The sequence below is a fragment of the Rhopalosiphum padi genome, chromosome 1, assembly GCF_020882245.1.
Source record: "Rhopalosiphum padi isolate XX-2018 chromosome 1, ASM2088224v1, whole genome shotgun sequence".
NCBI lineage: Eukaryota > Metazoa > Arthropoda > Insecta > Hemiptera > Aphididae > Rhopalosiphum > Rhopalosiphum padi.
Window position 1 is genome coordinate 21,663,770 of NC_083597.1, and position 19,644 is coordinate 21,683,413.

The 19,644-nt window shown below is 30.5% G+C and overlaps 2 protein-coding genes across 6 annotated transcripts in view; one reads left to right on the forward strand and one right to left on the reverse strand.

Moving 5' to 3' along the window:
• Positions 1-13,795, forward strand: part of LOC132918496 (protein couch potato) — a 57,884-nt gene extending 44,089 nt beyond the window's left edge. Inside the window, exons 3-9 of one of the 4 annotated variants that reach the window (XR_009660507.1) lie at positions 4,093-4,146; positions 4,237-4,299; positions 5,736-5,883; positions 6,685-6,830; positions 9,125-9,285; positions 10,407-10,520; positions 10,952-13,795. Coding sequence is in view for 3 of the 4 variants with exons in the window: in XM_060979747.1 (XP_060835730.1) it covers positions 4,093-4,146; positions 4,237-4,299; positions 5,736-5,883; positions 6,685-6,830; positions 9,125-9,285; positions 10,952-11,024 (645 nt within the window). In the remaining variant the exon portion in view is untranslated. The remainder of the gene's footprint in view (positions 1-4,092; positions 4,147-4,236; positions 4,300-5,735; positions 5,884-6,684; positions 6,831-9,124; positions 9,286-10,406; positions 10,521-10,951) is intronic. The other 3 variants (XM_060979748.1, XM_060979747.1, XM_060979749.1) reach the window with 3 other exon arrangements.
• A 3,359-nt stretch (positions 13,796-17,154) lies between these two features.
• On the reverse strand, positions 17,155-19,246 carry LOC132917707 (ribose-5-phosphate isomerase). 2 transcript variants are annotated; one of them, XM_060978576.1, is made up of 8 exons: positions 18,990-19,246; positions 18,531-18,764; positions 18,382-18,442; positions 18,190-18,305; positions 17,988-18,124; positions 17,771-17,912; positions 17,596-17,698; positions 17,155-17,535 (listed from the first exon to the last, which is right to left on the reverse strand). In XM_060978576.1, the coding sequence occupies exons 2-8, from the start codon at positions 18,696-18,698 to the stop codon at positions 17,426-17,428; spliced, it is 837 nt and encodes a 278-aa protein (XP_060834559.1). In that variant the 5' UTR covers positions 18,699-18,764; positions 18,990-19,246; the 3' UTR covers positions 17,155-17,425. The 2 variants fall into 2 exon arrangements, with proteins under 2 accessions (XP_060834559.1, XP_060834558.1); XM_060978575.1 differs by having other exon boundaries at positions 18,927-19,246.
• Between the last annotated feature and the right edge of the window lie 398 nt (positions 19,247-19,644).

A 19,644-nucleotide genomic window follows, 5' to 3' on the forward strand; every position in this document is an offset into this window, starting at 1 on the left:
CACACATAATGTGACAATTTGTATAAAATTGAATATGTATGTGTTAATATGTTATATTGAATTAGTTTTATATTATCTGTTTATAAATATGGCGAGATAAAAAATAAATAATTATAAATAAATTATTTTTTTAAGAAAGTAATAATTGGTCGAAATATGGTATTATAGTATTATAATGTATTTATATATTATATATAAAAATGATAGACACATTATAGATTGGGCGGGGATACTTATCAGAAGACAAGGCTCGGTAACTTTTACTAAAATATATAATGACAGAAGCAACCGTTTTTGGTGATATTTCATTATTCGCAATCTACCGATAAAATGTCTGTAGATTTATTATAATATTGTATAGGTACACATCATTAAATACAAACCGACTATTATGAATGATGGAGATACAAATGATGACCTATTATTACCGTAGGAGAGGTGGTGGGAAAAAAACTTTGAACATTAAAATGTCATTGAAAAATTTAAAATCTTCGTGATTACACTATACACTGTACTCGTATATTATGCAGCAGTATTTTTTATTTAGTTAAATATATACGATTGAAAAAATGTCACAAAGAAATCGGAGAATGAAAGTAGATTCTGAAAAAAATTATGCACCTATACAATAATATATATTTAGTCGTTCATTAAGATTTTCAAAACATTTTTTTTTCCCGGAAATTACTTTTGATGTTCGTTGAAACACTTTTCATTTCTGTGTAGTTAATTTCGCTTAAAAACATGCAAACACACGTCATAAATAATATGTAATTTAATTCCCATTGATTTAATAATCGTTGTATTTTATGGCGTGTACCTCCTATACCATTTAATTAATTTAGAAAATTTTACTTAACTTTACACCAAAAATAATGTTTTAAGTTATGGTTTTAAAAACTTCTTTCTTACTGATAAATATACGTAATATCATCAGAAAGGTGTATATTGTAATTTATATTATTTTCATTGATTAAACAAGTCGTAGTTCAATTTATATTGTAATATCACATAAATAAATTGTTTCAGTCGCTTTAGCTAAGTTATATAGATGTACTACTCACTCAAATATATTATACAATGTCCGTAACAACATACCAAATAGCCGTGGCGTCATGATATAATTTATTAAAAAAAGTGTCGTTACACAATGTTTACATAATATTATATTCAAAATTGTCTGTCTATCTCTGGGAGCAGGGTGGTGTGTCGATATCGGCTTCACACCTTTATAAGGTTTAAAAATAATATTTAGTTTTAAAATATCAACGTAGTAATAATAGGAAAATAAATAATTTCACTCTAACCATTTATTTTTCCTTAAAAGTTAAAGTTAACGTTTAAATAATATGTAAATTCAAAAATATGTGAAGTAGCGGCTCGTTTTTATCTGCAGTGCACTTTTTATACCGATTAAATACAAGGAAAAATATAAAAATAATACTTTAATTATATAAATTATTAATATGTAGAATGTATATACTATAAAAAATATTACCTCTATACTCTATAGTTATGGATAATAATTATTATGTTCTTTTAGAAATTGCTACTGGTAATAATATATTGAAAAGGTAATTTTACCAACATTTTTTTTTTTTTTTTAATGTGATCCCTCAATATTTACAATACTAATTATATTTAATAATATTATAATGGTTTATATACCTATATAACGTGAAGTTTTAATAGGCATAAAGACAATACTCGTTCCTTGTCAATTGTGTATTGCGACTGTATATTTTACTTTCAAAACAATAATGTAATAGTTTTTTGACTTTAATTGGGATTTTTATTAAATCAATATAAATTATTAACCTTCCTTCATTTTCATTGATTTGATGGTAGCAAACTGTAAGCTTACATAAATTTGTCTAGGTAAATTACCTAGGAAAAGCCTTCGTTAATTATACATCTTTAAAAATGTCATATAGTTTAATCATTCTTTAGCAAATTAATTTGCTTATTAATTACGTATGCACAATATCTATCGATGACTGAACATTTTTTTTTCTATTAGAATTGGACAATCATCGAAATTGCAGGGTGTAATAGATATATTATAATACTATACATCGTATTTAACGCGTATTAAACATAGTAGTCTAATAATAATATTAGTCTAGCCGCAAACGTCGAATCTCATAACGGCGTCGATCGGTCGGCAAAACGTCTATTATAGTATAGCCAGTATAGGTAATACTGTACCTGTCCATGAGCCGCCGTGGCGATACGAGGCGACCTATTACGGGCCGTGTCTAGGCAACCGGGCGAACTATACACACCGATATATTATAATGATTTGAATTCGCGTGCAGAACTGTACTACGAACTGGCGCGCGTGTAGTAATAAATATTATACGCGATTATGTTTTTATAGACTTTACTCTCGCCCCTCCGCGCACAGGGAACCTATGCAATAATTATTTCGGGCAAGTCGAAATACAATAATATAATAATAATCAGAATCGTAAAATCTGTGAGTGGCGGTTTTCACGTGATCGATGTCCGATGCCGAGAGCTCGCAGACACCATTAAAACGTCCGCGTATATACCAATATTCCCCGTACGCGAATACTGCGCAGTCGGTTTTCGAATTCGTTTGACATCGCGGTGGACCACTTTTTAAAACGATTTTCGTGACGCGCTATCGAATTCGTCGGCGGATTTAAAACTCGAGTCGTGTAATCTCCGTCCGCGATTAAAACAAACAAACCAAAACACACGTTATAATATACGCTGATAATCCGACGAAACGATCGTCGTGCCATCGATGGCGTCGAAAAATGTGTGCATTACTATATTATTATAATATGTCATATATTATCATGACGGTTTCGAGGATGGCGGCAGTCCCGAAAATTCACTGCGCCGATATCGTCCGGTGTGTTTTATTCGTGTTTGTAAGACACGCGGATTTATGCGAGATTGACGAGTGTCCTCTGTGACGTTCTTTCCCGCCATTTTGAATAATATTATCAATGTTCTAAAAGTTGTCTACGTGGTCTCGACGCAGTAACTATGTATATATATATACAGTATATTATATGCGATAAATTCATATTATCCAGACTCCCACACTTGGCTCCACCAATTGACTACGACTCGCTTTTCGATTGACACACGACACACGACCGGTCGTTATATATTTTATATATGTTCTCGATACGCGTTGCATTATTTCTCTAATTAGTTTTGAAGCATTTAATTACATTTCTTGTCGGCTTTATAGCTTTCGAGTTATCGTCCTATTGTTGTATTAGGTGACACACGATGACGTCGGCACGAAACCGTTTCGTCGTAACCAGGTTACATAATAATTGCTATCCGCGAGAACGCCTGTGTTTTTAAAATAATGAATAATTAAATTACAAAATATTATATTATGTTTACCGTGTTGATGTAACTGGTTTCTTGTCGGCAGTCATAAAACAGTGTGATTGCATTTCTGTAGCATCGAAACGTATTCCCTCTGCACACTCAGCCGTGAATTCTTCAATGTTCTCGGAAGTCGCGGAACTAAAGTTTACAACTATAATATGCAAATGCACAATATCGTCGATAGGTTCTTAACGATTCCGATGTATAAATAATAATATAATGTCTGCGAACAACGCGAGAATATTTAAAATAAAATCAACTCGGAAACAACGTTTTCGGATGTTACATATAATAAATAAAGCACCGTACCTTCCGATCGTATAATAATATCATTCTTGGCACGCCGACACTGATGCTTGTTTTTTCCCTTTTATACGACAGTGTAAAATCGACATTCGCGGCGTATGATAAATATAAAAACTCATTTTTATTCGATTCGTTTTCGAAATCCTCTGCGAATTCAATAGTAATGACTTGCCACAATTGGTAATGTGGTTCTTATCAACAACGACAACGCCACGACTCTTACAATTTGTACCACAAATGTATATATACGTACTCCTCGTAACAACAATAAACGGTTCATCGGTTTTATTATCGTACAACGCGGTTTATTGTTGTTGCGTGAGGGTACATTTGTTGTCGGATATTGCTGTCGTCACATAGTATACTAATGTTATGTGTTTTATTTATTTATTCATTTTTTTTCAGGGTTACGAAGGATCTCTGTTAAAAGTTACAAGCAAAAATGGCAAAACAGCTTCGGTAAGCAAAAAATCTGATCAAATAAAAGTCTTAAAATCGTAGTTGTAACATTGTTATGATATATTTTTGATATCTCTATCGTTTTTGCAGCCAGTGGGTTTTGTTACGTTCCAGACACGCGCTGGCGCCGAGGCTGCCAAACAAGACCTTCAGGTGCGTTTTATATTATAATTTAGTATATATATATATATGTTATTATGTATGTATAAACTATATATACGATCTAATGTGATTTGTATTATTATTATTATTATTATTATTATTATATTACTTTTCCGTGATAAACTCTTTTTGGACTTTGATCGAAACTTCATCCCCTGAACGTGACGTGAGTTTCTAAACATCATACCATTCCAAAACTTTATACCTCGTGATGTACCAATGCGTGTGTGTGTATATGATTTAATAATATCTACGAACGCAACGTCAAACATGCCTTTCCGTCCTATATACAATACAGTATTACGCTTATCACTATATAGCATTTAAAAAAAATATATGTTTATATATATATTTATATACCAAACAGTAGCCATACGCACACGCATAATAATATATAGAATAATATGATATATTATATATTAAAACTTTTATTATTATGTGAGAGGTACCATCATATTTCACAAAGTATATATACCATCGTCACGCTAGTTCCACCCCTCCCCTTAAAGTTGACTTCACGACATTTTGCAGCGTACATTAAGCAAGAGAGTTTATGACCCGGAAACGTAATAGACGCATAATAAACCGTAGACGTATAAAATCACTTGGTTTACCTGTACGGCCGCGAGTATACGCGCAGAGGTTAATGTTTACTACGTCACATGTTACATTTTTTTTAGTCATTTTTCAAAAAAAAATCGAAACACGCCAGTTCTGTGTGTCTGTTCAACGCTTAATTAACTTATACTGTACATATCATGTATCATGTATACGCACGTTGTATATTGACTCTAAAACAGAACGAGATGATCTATGACTTAAAACGGAGTTGTATTCAGCGTTCGTTTTTACCGTCATAATAATGCCCGTAATGCTTATATATTATTAACCTATATTAGTATTATCAACCTATACGACTTATATATTATATTATTATGCACGTAAACGTTACGACCTTATGCCGAGCGGCCGTAGTGTATCGATATATAATATATAATATATATATATATGTATATTTAATCGGCAAGTAGTTTTATATGTCTACGGGCCAAGACTTTTACATTTAGATAATGTTAAACGATAACCACAGACGGGTAGTTTCCGTAGTGAATTAAAGCACCGCGAGTACGACGAGCTCATATTTATTAGAAATAAACGCTGTCTATAACGTATATATTATAATATTATAATATTATGTGTATACCACGCGTAGTGATATCGTACGCAATGTATTGGCACCGCGCGCGAAGACGGGAAAAAAAATATCAAAACGAAAACTTCGCGTGTCGCGTCTATAGACTCGCACTACTACAACCCTTCCCGCTCCACGAAAACCCAAATCGTAGTCGTACTCGGGCGGAAACTGCCCGCTCTGTTTACCGACACGGGATGGTAGCACTGTATTGTTGTGTGTTTGGTTTCGGCAGCAGGGCGTCCGGTTCGATCCCGACATGCCGCAAACCATACGGCTAGAATTCGCTAAAAGCAACACGAAGGTTAGCAAGCCAAAACAGCCCGCCAACGCAAACGTCACGCCCAACACGCACCAAGGCCTGATGCACCCGCTCACCGGACGTAAGTACCTGCATACCTCGTCAACATCCCCGGCACCGACGACCTACCCCGTCCGCCATTACTATAATATATAGTTTATTATATTATTATTATTATTATTATATAATATACATACCACCATGATGTATTGTATGTAAATCTCTCTGATGAGGGTGCGAAAACGAAACAAACCGTTCCCGATAGAGACCTAAGGGGGAGGAAGAGAAAGAGAAGGAGGAGGAGGAGGAGGAAAGACTTGTGTCTTATGTCGGAGCTATACGCAGCATCGGCCACGAAGGCCCGATGACGAGCCTCTGTCGGTCAAGTGATTACGACCTTTTCGTTGTATACCTTAGAAGATAATAACGTCGCTTATTTTCGTCCACTCTTTTCGCTGTATGCGGCGATTGGGCTGCTACTCGGAAAACACATTTTACTCGAGTTTTAGTTTTTACAACTATAACTACTTAATACACGTATATAATACAACGCGATAACTGTAAAGTTTAAAGTATATTAAAACATAATAGTTGTTATATTATTTTATTTTATTTTCGCGCACATAATAAGTAGGCACTGAATAATATATTCTCCTCGAATAGTGTCGGGCAACTTTATCTTCAAATCGGATACAATCGATGAGCACTGCGTAGATCGGTCAATATAGTATGATACCATCCGACTGTTCCCATCGCCATCTCTCCACTTTCGCCGCTCCTCACCACACCCCCTCACGAATACCACCCCGTACCCGTGATTTCCAAGCCATACTTATGAACCATCACTGTACTCTCGTATTTATTTGTCTTTGTCACCGTCTAGATCTAGGCGCCCCGTTCTTCACCGGCGCTCCAGCAGAGTTATGGCATCATCCCTTGGCGTATGCTGATATGCCGACTGCAGCCACGGCCACGGCTCTACAACACGCAGCTCTCGTCCATCCGGGGCTACATCCACATCCTCAACAGGTAGTGTGTGAAATATAAATTTAAGAATTAAATTTAAAAAATGTCGCTACCATACAATATTATGACGATATTATACCGACACTTGTGCAAGCCTGTCTTATTGTTACCATTGTATTGCTGCATATACGCAACGATCTCATCGTTTCCGTATTGTTGTAATTTAGTGGGTACGCTTCGCTTCTAATATTGAAATAACCTATACGTCGAGAACGCTGCATTATAATATACTCGACGTAAATCTTTATTTTAAACGCACATACATCGAATTGTATTGGATGGATACCGCGGATGCGGTTCCATTACATATTATTTTCACGGCAAACCCGAATCATGTTTTGGTGATTAACAATAATAATACATGATTATTGTGGTAATAAGTGATCGCGCCGAAAATTAAAAATAATATTTATCAATTTTAAATAAAAAAAAAAATAAAAATAAATGCAACGCCAAAGTAGAGAATTCTAAAAATTGTGTTTTTTTTTTCACAAATACGTTTTCATCTTGTTACAACTTTGGAAATTGAGTTTTCCCGTGATTTTATTTTTAATGGGTTTATGAAATATTAACATATAAATACATTTTCGTTACATTCAGTTCGGGTTGTCCAGTCGCTGCCTGCATATAAATTACATGAAAAATATTAGAAATAATAATAAGTCAGGGCTGTATAATTAAAATATCGCTTTTCGCCCACTTCATGAAGTATCAGTTATTTTTACTAAATAAACACATCTAAAAGTAAACTATTTTCATTACGATTATACTTTGCATTATTTTGTTATTTTGAGTCCATGCTAAATATATCCATAAATTGTTTTTCGTGAGTTTCTCAAAAGTTTTCCTTTTCGGAATTTGAATAACATTAGTGGTAAATTTGATTGTGGTAGTCAGGGAGCAAGAAGAGTAATAAGCACATACATTTTTCATGCACAGACCATATAGTCATTAATTTTTTCAATAAACACTTACCAGCTACGCTCATATATGATATTTTTCTTTGCTATATTTCTTTTCTTTATTTTTTTCATCGAGATTTGCGATTTATTTGCAATATAATAGTACTAACTCAATGTGGAACAAATAAATTATATAATAACCGATGATTAGATTGAATATAATTTGTATAATTTAAATTTTAAAAATATGATAATGTATTATTAATGTTTAAATAAATAAAATTTGACTTTGTAAAAACTATACAGGTAGTGAAATTAATCATATTTCCATTATTAAAAATACAACCACGACTGTCCATGATTAATTATTATGTTTAGTTTTATTATAAAAAAAATGTATTTTCAATTATTTTTATAATAATTATTAACCCAAGTAGACATTGACAAATTCAATTATTGTAAATATTTATTGAAATGTATGAATTTTAAATTATACGAGTAGATAATTTTATTATAATCCTTATAGACTTTAATTATCGGTTAACCGTAGAGCTTTTTGCCCATAACTACTTGTACAGATATAGTTGGACTGATGCTATGTAACAATATGCCTATTAAACATCGAAATTCGTTAAATGCCTATAATATAATGTAGGCACGCTAGTGTATCATGCAAATTATGACTGCTATAAAAAAAAGAAAACCGCCGGATATATTATGCTCATCGAACCCGCCGGCAGAGACGTTGAGTGGGCTTATGATTTCGTACACGTTGCAATGTTATTATAGGCTTATTATAGCTTTAGCGTAGTTAGTATTTAGCGCGGACACGGTAGCACTGCACTTTGGCGAAAATGTCTTGCCCACGGCAGCCAGCGGATCGGCTCTCGACGCGGACGTCGTGTTCCGGTCTGTCCGGGGCCACATCACCAGCGAAACGGCCACCTGCGTCATTTCACCCGGAACTGCAACGGTACACCTCAGCCGGGAAGACGGAAACAATTATTATTATGCAGCGGCGACTGCATTCGCCTCACGCGTTATTCTATGTTATTGCTTTGCACATTTTTTCTTCCGCCGCCGCCGCCGTGTCCGAGACCATAATATCATAAGAATTTCACTATAATATAATGGTTTATTAGTTGTTGTCGTGTGTGTGTGTGTGTGTAGTGTAGTGTAATGTTAATACGATCGCGCGCGCTACATTTGACGGTGTAGTTGTATTATTATAGTATTATAGTCATAGTGTAGTCACGTGTGCGCGTGCGATGGGAAAATGTATAGTCAGAAAAAAGGAATGAAACGGACGAGAGACGATTTAATATAGTTATTTGCGTAGCTTGCGGTGAAGGTACTATGCGTAATAAAATCATATTAGGATTGGCTCGTTTTCAGCCGACGTTGACGCTGGGCCCACACGGCCTTCCGTTCCTGCCCTCCCCCGCACTGCCCTCGCCGCCCAACCAGCAGCAGCCCCAGCCGCCCTGTTCCACGCTGTTCGTCGCCAACCTCGGGCAGTTCGTGTCCGACCACGAGCTTAAAGACATTTTCGCCAGGTCAGTAGTCGGTAAAAAAAAAAAACGAAAAAAAAAAAAAACGAAAAACACAACAAAACCAAACCGTAAACAACAACAATAACATTATATTAATATATATGTATTATGTATAATCTGTGATTGCCTATACGAGTACGTTTTTGTTTTGTCGATGTTTTGTGTGTGTGAGACGTCAAAGCGCCACTATATAATATATTATGATATGTATATATAGATAACAACGGTCTCGAAGATGATAATATTTGAGCTTGTATTTTGATTTTTCCGTGTTCTTGTGAAAATATATTAATTATATACGCACGCGTGGTCTTATCACCATATTATAATATAAATATTAATTTGATATGTACCAACACTGTGTTTAGACGTCAAAGATGTTGTTAACACGTCATCTTTCTAAACACGTCCTGTGTAGGTAATATACGACATAGCAGTTGATATAGTTAACCCGCACAAGGAACATGATACATATAATTATACATATTTTGGAAAACTGTATGCGATATATGACTACGATATTACTCATATATTATATATATATAGACAGAGAGAGTACGCGACTTTGGTGTTTGTCTTTCAACAACGCGCGGGACGTGTTATATTTTGTGATCGCTTTGCAGGATTTGCACGCGGCTGACGTGACGTTAATAATCGGCACATGGCGAACTCAAAGCGAACTCAACGCGAGATTTACCATCACAACATAAAATTATATTGTATTGTGGTGTAAGTGTTCGTAATTTCACTGTTATTCGCTCACACGTGAGGTAAACTTCTTCGGAGCCGGTGTTATCTACAATATACATACATATATATATATATATATAATAATAATAATATTATATACCGTATAACACTTTGTATGGTTCATCTGTATATAATATCAAGTACATATTATATCATACAGAGTTAAGTGTAGTCGCATTGTGTGAGAAAATCGTTTAATTCACGTATCTATAGTAAACATTGACGTCATCACATGGTTTTACAGTATATATAAAAATATATTATATATATGTTTATATACACTTATGCATATAGTATTTAGGATATATTATAAGATCCAAGTTAGCCCGAGAAAAATGACAGGATTTTTTTATTGTTTTTTTTTTCAAATATAGAACGAGTTACAGTCAGTCAAAGCAGACGTTTAATTATTGGCCGACCGCCTATAAATGAAGACATTGATAAACGTATTTCTCTATACCCATGTACATAAGAAAACATATTATAAGGTGAGAAGGTGGAGGGCACAAAAAATTGTTAGGCACAATATAATAATATACTACCATTATAAAGCGGCGAGGGGGGGATTTTTTTCATGACACGTGGACGAGATCCACATAAGAGATAGACATATTATTTTAGAGTCTTTATTCGATTTTTTTTCTATTCTCATTCACAATGGGGTTACACGTGCGGGAAAGACAAGTACGTAACTGCACGCAAACACAGAAATCGATAGACGCGAGCTTAAAAGAACTAACAAAATAAAATTCAGTATTCCTTTCCCCACCACGAGGTACTCGGTACTATTCACTCCGTCAAACTATATATATATAGACTAAACAATATATAATATATTTTATACTTATTTAGAAGACCAGTCACAGAAAACATTGTAAAATTAACGATGTCTAATATTTTTGTTTTTTTTTTTTTACAGGGAGTATGCTGGCCAAAAGAAATTGGACAACGTCAATTTCACGTATACTCACATGCAGTTGAACAACACCTGACAACTACAAGATAGACCACCAGTACCTGCCCAAGTCTAGAAAACTCGCGACACGATAAAAACAACCTCCCAAAGTCCTAAAGAAAAAATATTAATTTAAGTCGATTTAAATTTGAAAAAAAAATTATTATTGAATAATATTATTACTAGCTTAAAGCTTCTTAAGCTGTTGTACAAAGCAGTTAAAATTTCCTTGTACGCCTGTAGTGTTTATACAACATACCTATTCATCATATTTATATTATATGTAGTATACCTAATTCCTAACTTTATTCCCTAAGCTTTTAAACTAATACCTAAATAATCGTCCTATGCTTTTTTAGTGGGTAGTGTAAGATCTTAAGACTCATCAAATCTGTGATTGTTTCTCATGTATTTTTTTTTATCCTAAAAAAATTGTCTATTATCGTATAGGCGTGGTTCAGATATTAGCAATAATAATTACTAATGACACAAAAAAAAATAAAAATAAAATAAAATAAATAAAAATGTAAGCGCGCTCATATACATTCACTAAATACATATCAATAATGCTTTGAAAGGGGATTAACGTTAAACATTGTAAATAATTTTGTAAAAGACTAAGTCTGTTTGGATGGTCAGACGCTAACAGACTGCGTGAAGTCGATCATATCGGATCACGTAGTCCATATAGCTTCGGCCAGTCTGCGGCGATGTCCAAACCGATAACGGTTTAGTCAAAAAAAAAAATATATATATATAAATATAAATAAATATATTATAAAACAAATTATTATTATTATTATTATTATACTAAATGATTGAATTCTGCAAACTATTTTTTTATACAATTTAGTCATTTATTTCTTGCCATTATATACGAGTAGATTTTGTTTCAAACAAATTTACAGGGTGCAGCTTGTTTAGCAGCTCATGGAAGTTTTTCTAGATAGGTACGAGGATTTTTTTCGTTGTTGCGTATTCTCGTCTTTTTTTCGAAAAAAAAATTAGGATATTTCTGGGAACACGTAAGCTAATTATTATAAACAATAATCGCGTACATAATATTTGATAATTAATTTAAAATGACAATCTTTTTTTAAGTTTTTAATTTTTTAAGAGACAATAATAATTTTTCAATGTTTTTGTTCTCGGAGTATTTTTTTTTTTTATGTAATATTAATAATATACAACTGAAAAAGACCAAAGATTACGTTCTATTATAGTTTATTGTCATTTTATTTTTAGACAACTACCAATGAATAATATTGAAAAAAAAATATTCTTTTTTCCTGCGTTTCAGTGTACATAATATGTATGTTTTCAGTGTATTATATTGAAATTATGATTATTATTATTATTATTTTTAAGCAGTTAGGCGTATAATTAATGAATTAAATAATTATAGTTATTAATTAATATATATATAAAAAAAAAATAATAATAATAATACCATTCGAAATACTTAAAATTATAAGTATTTTGGTTTACTTTTTTATTTTAAGTCTGTGATCGCCGTAGTAATTATTTTAGATCTGTTAAACGTAAGACGAACGGTGTTCACAGGCTAGCAAAAGACGTTGATGTATTATTATTATTCTTATTGTAAAAAAAAATTACTGTCACATTCCACTGACAACAATTATTAAATAAATAACGCATTCCAAAAACAAACGATTAATTATTATTTGAAAATAAATGTTATTTTACTATTTTTTATGTTTTACCGACGTCTTTTGCAAAAAAAAAATTATAATATCCGTCCAAATTATAATATTCTTTTTTTTCTAATTATTTCGTTATTAATAATAATAATAATAATTATTATTATTATTAGGTATCATCATCATTATTATTATTAATTATTAGAATTTAATTACTATCATTGCGATCATTGCGGAATTTGTAGATTTATTCGAAAATGAAAAAAATTACATTTTAAGCTCAAACAGATTTTCTTTTGTTTAATTTTTTTTTTTAATTTATAAAATAAAATAGCCTTTCTTAATTGCAACACATACATATCATTATATACATTTTAACGCTGTATAGCCTGTGTATTTTTTTTAATGTGATCAACAGTAGCCTTATAATCTTATTTATATTATATATTAACCGTTAGTGGATATATAAATGTTAAATGGAAGAAAATTAAAACAAATTATTGTACTTGAATGTAAACATACGTTCGTATGTGAATAAACATTTTGTGATTTTGGTCGCCTTATCCGGGTGAATACTATACCAAAATGTATAATCGAAACATATCAATAACTGTGCCCCCCATTAAAAAAATTAATTAAATTATAATATATTAAATTAAATGTTGTTAAATAAATAACGAGATAATAATTATTACGATTATGTTTGTATTAATTGTAACGAGAAAAAAGAAAAGAAATCATAAAGAAAAAGTTATTGTACATTTTTATCGATTTTTCATAAGTTTGTTTAGATACTTGTGTAGTGAAATTTAGTTGTTACTGTGCGTAATTTTGAATAATATAAACGTTTGTTAAACGGAATTTTTATTGTTACTTTTACCGAACATTGTAATATGTTTTAGCTTGCGTTATTTATGGTGTTTATATAAAATTAGGTATTTAATTACATTGTAGTGGTATTATTAAAACAATTATTATTATTATTATTATTATTATTATTATTATTATGATTATTATGATTATTATGATTATTATATAGACGATATTATTTAAACATGTGAAAAAAACCTAAAAAATAGGAATTGTATTTATAATACGATGCATACAAAAAAAAAATAAAAAATAAAAGTAGTGAATTAATTGGGAATTGTGTTTTATATTTTTTATACCTCATGAACTCTTATTTACAAGTATTATCGTTGTGTATTACGATATAAACCCAATAGTATTATCTATAAATTAAAAACAAACTACATATTTTTAAAATGTCAATGTGTACAATGTACATACATAGTAAAATCCATAAAATTAAGTCTCTGGAAAATAATGTGTTTAACTTGAAATGTCTGTAATAAAAAATGTATACAAATATATTTTTTAAATTGTTGATTTTAGTATAAAACTATTAACTAGATTTACTTATAAAGAACTTAAAATTACATTTTCAAAGCTTAGCTTTAAAAATTAAACATTTTATAAATGTTCAAGAATTTTGACCTGCTTACAATTTTTTATTGATAATTATAGAAAAAAAAAAATTGGCAAGTAGGTATCGCTCTGTTGTAAAGTAGAGATGGAGAGTAGGTACATTGAGATGATTTGTCAGTCTAGGATAATTAGTAGAATTTATTATTACCTATATTTAAATTGTAATATATCGTTATTTTACGCGATACGTAAAAAGTTAAATTTCATACACCCATAAAATGTTTTCTATATTGACGCTGGAATTTTGTTTTACAGTTACTTGAAAGAAAACTTATGGATAACCTTGTATTTTGTTTTTTAACCTTAGATATAAATCACAAAAATTTTACGAATTTTCATCTTCAGAATTCCTTGCAAATTTTTGCAGTTTTGATATAATTTGTAGAAACATTTGAACTTTAAATGCTTATTATAAACGAAAATTGTGACTAACGATTTCTGATTTATTTTTACTACGATAAGTACAACTTATAATAAACTTTGTATTAAATTTTAAAGATTTTTTGGATAGCCAATTTTTTTTTATAGTCATTTCAAAAAAAAACCTTCAAATTTCAATTGACTATAAATGGCTTTAAAAAAGTCAAAATATGAAATACTTAATCGTAAATAGATAACGCTAATATAAACATTTGGTGAAAATTTGAAGTATTTACAATGATTCGTTTTCGAGTTACAGCAAAATAAAAAAATCGAATTCCCGTTTTTCCGTCACTGTTTTAAGGTTTTTACTAAAATTTTTGAAAAGTACTTTTTACTTTTGACCCCCCCCCCTCCTCCTAAAAAGGACCAACTAGATGAATTTTTCTTTTCAAAGAGGTGCTGAAGTCAAAAATCAAAGCATTATTCCTACTCAAAACCGTGATGACAGACACAAAAAAAAACACACCTATACATCGTTGTAAAATCAATACATTCCTCACTTCGTTCAGAATCTAAAACTAAAAACTAAAAAGATTGAAAATTTGTCATGCAGATTAGAGCTCATTTGTCATTTTTAATTATTATAATATAATGAAAATAATAATATAAACATTTTAGACATATGGTAAAAATTGTATGTATCAATGGTTATTAATTATTCTCGAGTTACACCAAAAGAACAAAATCGATTTCATCAACAAATTTAATTTTTGAAAGTATTCCTGTTTTTTCTTATTTATTTATTTATTTTTGGTTTTTCCCTATTATAAATCAAAAGTATTGGGAATTTTTAATTTTTACTACTCTAAAGCAGTAGTTCCCAATTGGTGGTCCACGGACTACTATAATATTATAGTATTGAAGTGATATTTTTATTTTATTTTAGTGGAATAATTAAACACGTAGTGTTTTGAAATTCTAGGTATTATAAATAAATAGATAAATAGATAAACTCGATTATCGTGAATAAAAGGTCGACAATTAATGATATAATTAAACAAAATTTAAAAGTAAGTAGTCACAAATATAAGGGGTCCCCCGTCCAATTTAAGTTTTAGCTAGTGGTCCGTGGCTCAATGCCACGATCATGCTCACTGCTCTAAAGTATAAACTAGAACCACTTTGCTAATCAAAACAACCCTTAAAATTTATATCAATTATAGTGAACTCATTTAAGAAAAAAATCATCATTGTAAAATCAATACATTAAACATTAATCACTCCTCTGAATCTAAAAAATTAAAAATTGACAACGTTTATAAATAACTCAAAAAAAATCAAAATATTTTGACATTTTTATTATAAGTAAAATATTTAAATATTAATATTTTATACAAATTTTAAGTATACGAGTATATGGCATTTTTTGTAATTTCATCCAAATATCAAAAACTGTCAGAAGTAGAAAAAGGTTAGGTAAAAATTATGTATTACATTTTTAAATCTTAGATTTAAAAAATATTTTTTATGAATTTCTGAATTACAGAATAGTTAGTACATTTTGTAATTTTGTTAAAATTGTGACTTTGTATTTCAATATTTTTGAATGGTAAATGAATAACTTTTAAGAAACGATGATATATTATTATATTTTATCTAGTAAAAAATGTTTATTTGCATTTATAAAAAGAAACTTATAAAATGGAAAATTTCACTTTTTTGCAGTAGTATGTTTTTGAGTTGCACATGTATACCAAAGCAACAAAAATTGATTTTGGCAAATATTGGTTTTACCTAAAAATTAAGGTTTTTCCTTATTTTTTTGGTTTTGTTTACCATGGGGATTTTTGTTTTGACCTCTCAAAAATACAAACCAGTTCTAATTTGCAATCAAAGAACTATCAAAATACAGTATTCAAACTTTTCATCTATAAAGGCTATTGTTGTATATTGTTAAGGCTAACAAAAAAGTATTATATAAAAGTTTTTTTATTAATTATAAAAATAATAAATCTTAATTTTATAGTATTCTGTAGATTGTAAGGTATATTGGTTTAATATTACTTAGCTCGCCACTCGCTTACTTATTTCCCATTAAAAAATAAGTAGGGCGTAATTAAATATTTTATGGAAATTAATGTTTTGGAAACTTGGGACCTTATTGGCATTGGGTCTACAAATTAATTAATATAGACATAGTATGTAATTTGTAAGGAGATTTTTATAATAATGCTTACATCATTCATAGTAACTTAATTTAATCACATTTATATTTAATAGATAACTACCTTTTAATGCATTTTTTTTTAAGTACATTTAATTTACATTAATAATCATCATAATATTTATATTTATATTAATTTTGTTTATCATTTATGGTAAAACCTATGTTTACTTGCTTTTTTTTGGAAAAATTTAACGGAACATTATTTTATAACTGTAGCATTAAATGATTAGATAACTAACCTAATTAGTAACTATTAAAAATATATCAATAATTTGTATTCCCTTTTTAAATAGTCATTATTATACCTATACCTAATATAAAAATTAATATTGTAAATATTATTCTTATGAATTAATAGATAATCTATATAAAAAAAAAAAAAATAATAGGACTGCTGTTATGTTGATAAATTATACACTTTTATAATATATTTTTAAATGTAGATATTAATGTATTTTTAAATAATAAAAAAAAATAACAACAAAATATTTTAAAAAGACAAATCCATCAAAGATTAGTTTAAATTATGAAATATAATTTATAAAAACAGTATTTGAAGATCTAAAATATCTATAACCCTATTTGATTTAAGCAACACAAAATTAGAATTCAATAAAAAGTCATAATACTTAGATATTAGAGAGAATGCTATCCAATTCAAATAATATATGACACTCAAACACAGATTTTAGATTTAACCTATAACTCTAAGGTCTGTTCAGTCTTCTTCAGTAGTCGTACATTTCCTTGTGGATCTCCGACCAAGCATTCATCTGTCATATCAATGAATAATCCAGTTTCAACCACTCCTAAAAATAGTTACAAATAAAATAAGGTAATTGGTCTTGCATAAAATCAATACAACAAACCTGGGATTAGCTTTAAATAATTGTGGACGGATGACCAACAATATTTTGTTTCAGGAAAACACCAATCCAATATGAAGTTACCATTGTCTGTAACCAATGGTCCCTGTAAACAAAAAAGTTAAAATCTATTGAATATATTATAAACATTAACTGTATTGTTTTTTTTTAAACTTACTGCTTTATCAGCAGACATTCTCAAAACGGCTTCACCTCCATATTTTTCTTCAATTTTTTGCTGAATTGGTTTACATGACATAGGTATTACCTCAATAGGTATACCTTTCTTCCACTTTTGACCCAAACGGTTTACCTCTTTACTTAACATCAATCATAGACATAGTTAGAAATAATAAAAATAAAAATAAAACAATATTTTTATTAAATATGCTTACGCTCCATCGGCAACAATTATCAATTTTTCAGAACACGATGCTACAATCTTTTCTTGTGTCAAGCATCCTCCTCCACCTTTTATGCATGTCAAAGTGCCAACTTCAATCTCATCTGCTCCATCAATTGTACAATCTATCTGAATAATCATAAAAAATTTAAACATTTTGAACATGTATATGTAATATCATGTTTTATACTTACTTTAGGATTGGTGTCTAGGTTTCCCAATGTTAATTTGTAATCGATAATCAACTGACGTGCCTGATAAGACGTTGGCACACAAACAACAGACAAATTCTCGTCTTTCATTCTTTGTGCTATATAGATTAAAATATAGCTAGACACACTAAAAGAATACATGCTACTCAAACAATATTTAGGTTGTGACCTTACCCAATCGTTGAACACCGTACACAATCGTCGATCCACTACCGATGCCCAGTATCATGCCGTCCTGACGGTAAAATATCACAAACAGTGGCGGATTAATAATGATGAGAATGGACCACATTTACGGTTATGTAAATGACATAATACATTACTTTGACGTGCTTGTCGATGGCATGGTGCGCGGCACACATTTTGGATACGTCCACGCCGGCCGTGGAACAGTCTTTGCGTCCTACAGTAAAGCTCACGGCACTCATATTGAAATACTTTCGGGACTTACCGACGACAGTAATTATCGACTTGGACAGCCGAAATTGCATCAATGGACGTCAACACAATACAAATCCGGTTAACAAGACACGAGTTTAGGACAGAATTTTTTCGAGCTGAAACGTTAAAATTTTTAAAACTCCGATTGCAATGTTATTGTTGATAAGAAAATATGATAACGAGCATCGTAGATTACGTCCATTCGTTATTGATGTACTACGTCGAAAATCTATGACGGTCCCATTCAAATATAATAATAATAATATACTGCAAATTACCTATATAACAATATTATTATGATAATGTATTGTCGGGACGATCTTAAAACAGTTAAAACGCACTTGTTAGACGACTTGCGACGGCGACAACTGTATGAGATGAAATTGGTTTTTATGATTTTCGACGGGAACGTTGCACGGGATATTAGTTAAAACGTGTGTACAGTGAACGCACGTAAATGTACTGAACTGCTCGTAAAACACGAGCGTGTGTATAATATAAAAGTCGTTATAACATGTGGCCTTAAAAATTTATAAATATATGTAATAGTCAGATAACCGCAGGACAACATTCGAACGACTAATCGAAAGAATTATTATAAAACAAAATAATTGATGGATATTTGGTATCATATTTCGAATGTGAAGCGGGGGGGAAATATATACGTGCATATTGCTTAAATGAAATGACGTGCGCTCTATATTATATTATCTACTTATCTAAAGTTTAAAATTCGATGATAAAATTAAACGAGTTTAATGCAATTATAATTGCCGTAGTATAATAATAATATTCAACGATCGGATCATGATTTTTTTGTTGACAATTGTTTTGAACGAATCAAATTTATATAGACATTTTTTAATACATACAATATTACTTGATATATAATTTTTATATATTTTATTATATTATATTACAATAAGAAACAAATTACATATAGTTTTAAACATATTATATGATGTGTGTATGGTATGACATTGTCCAGTCACCTTG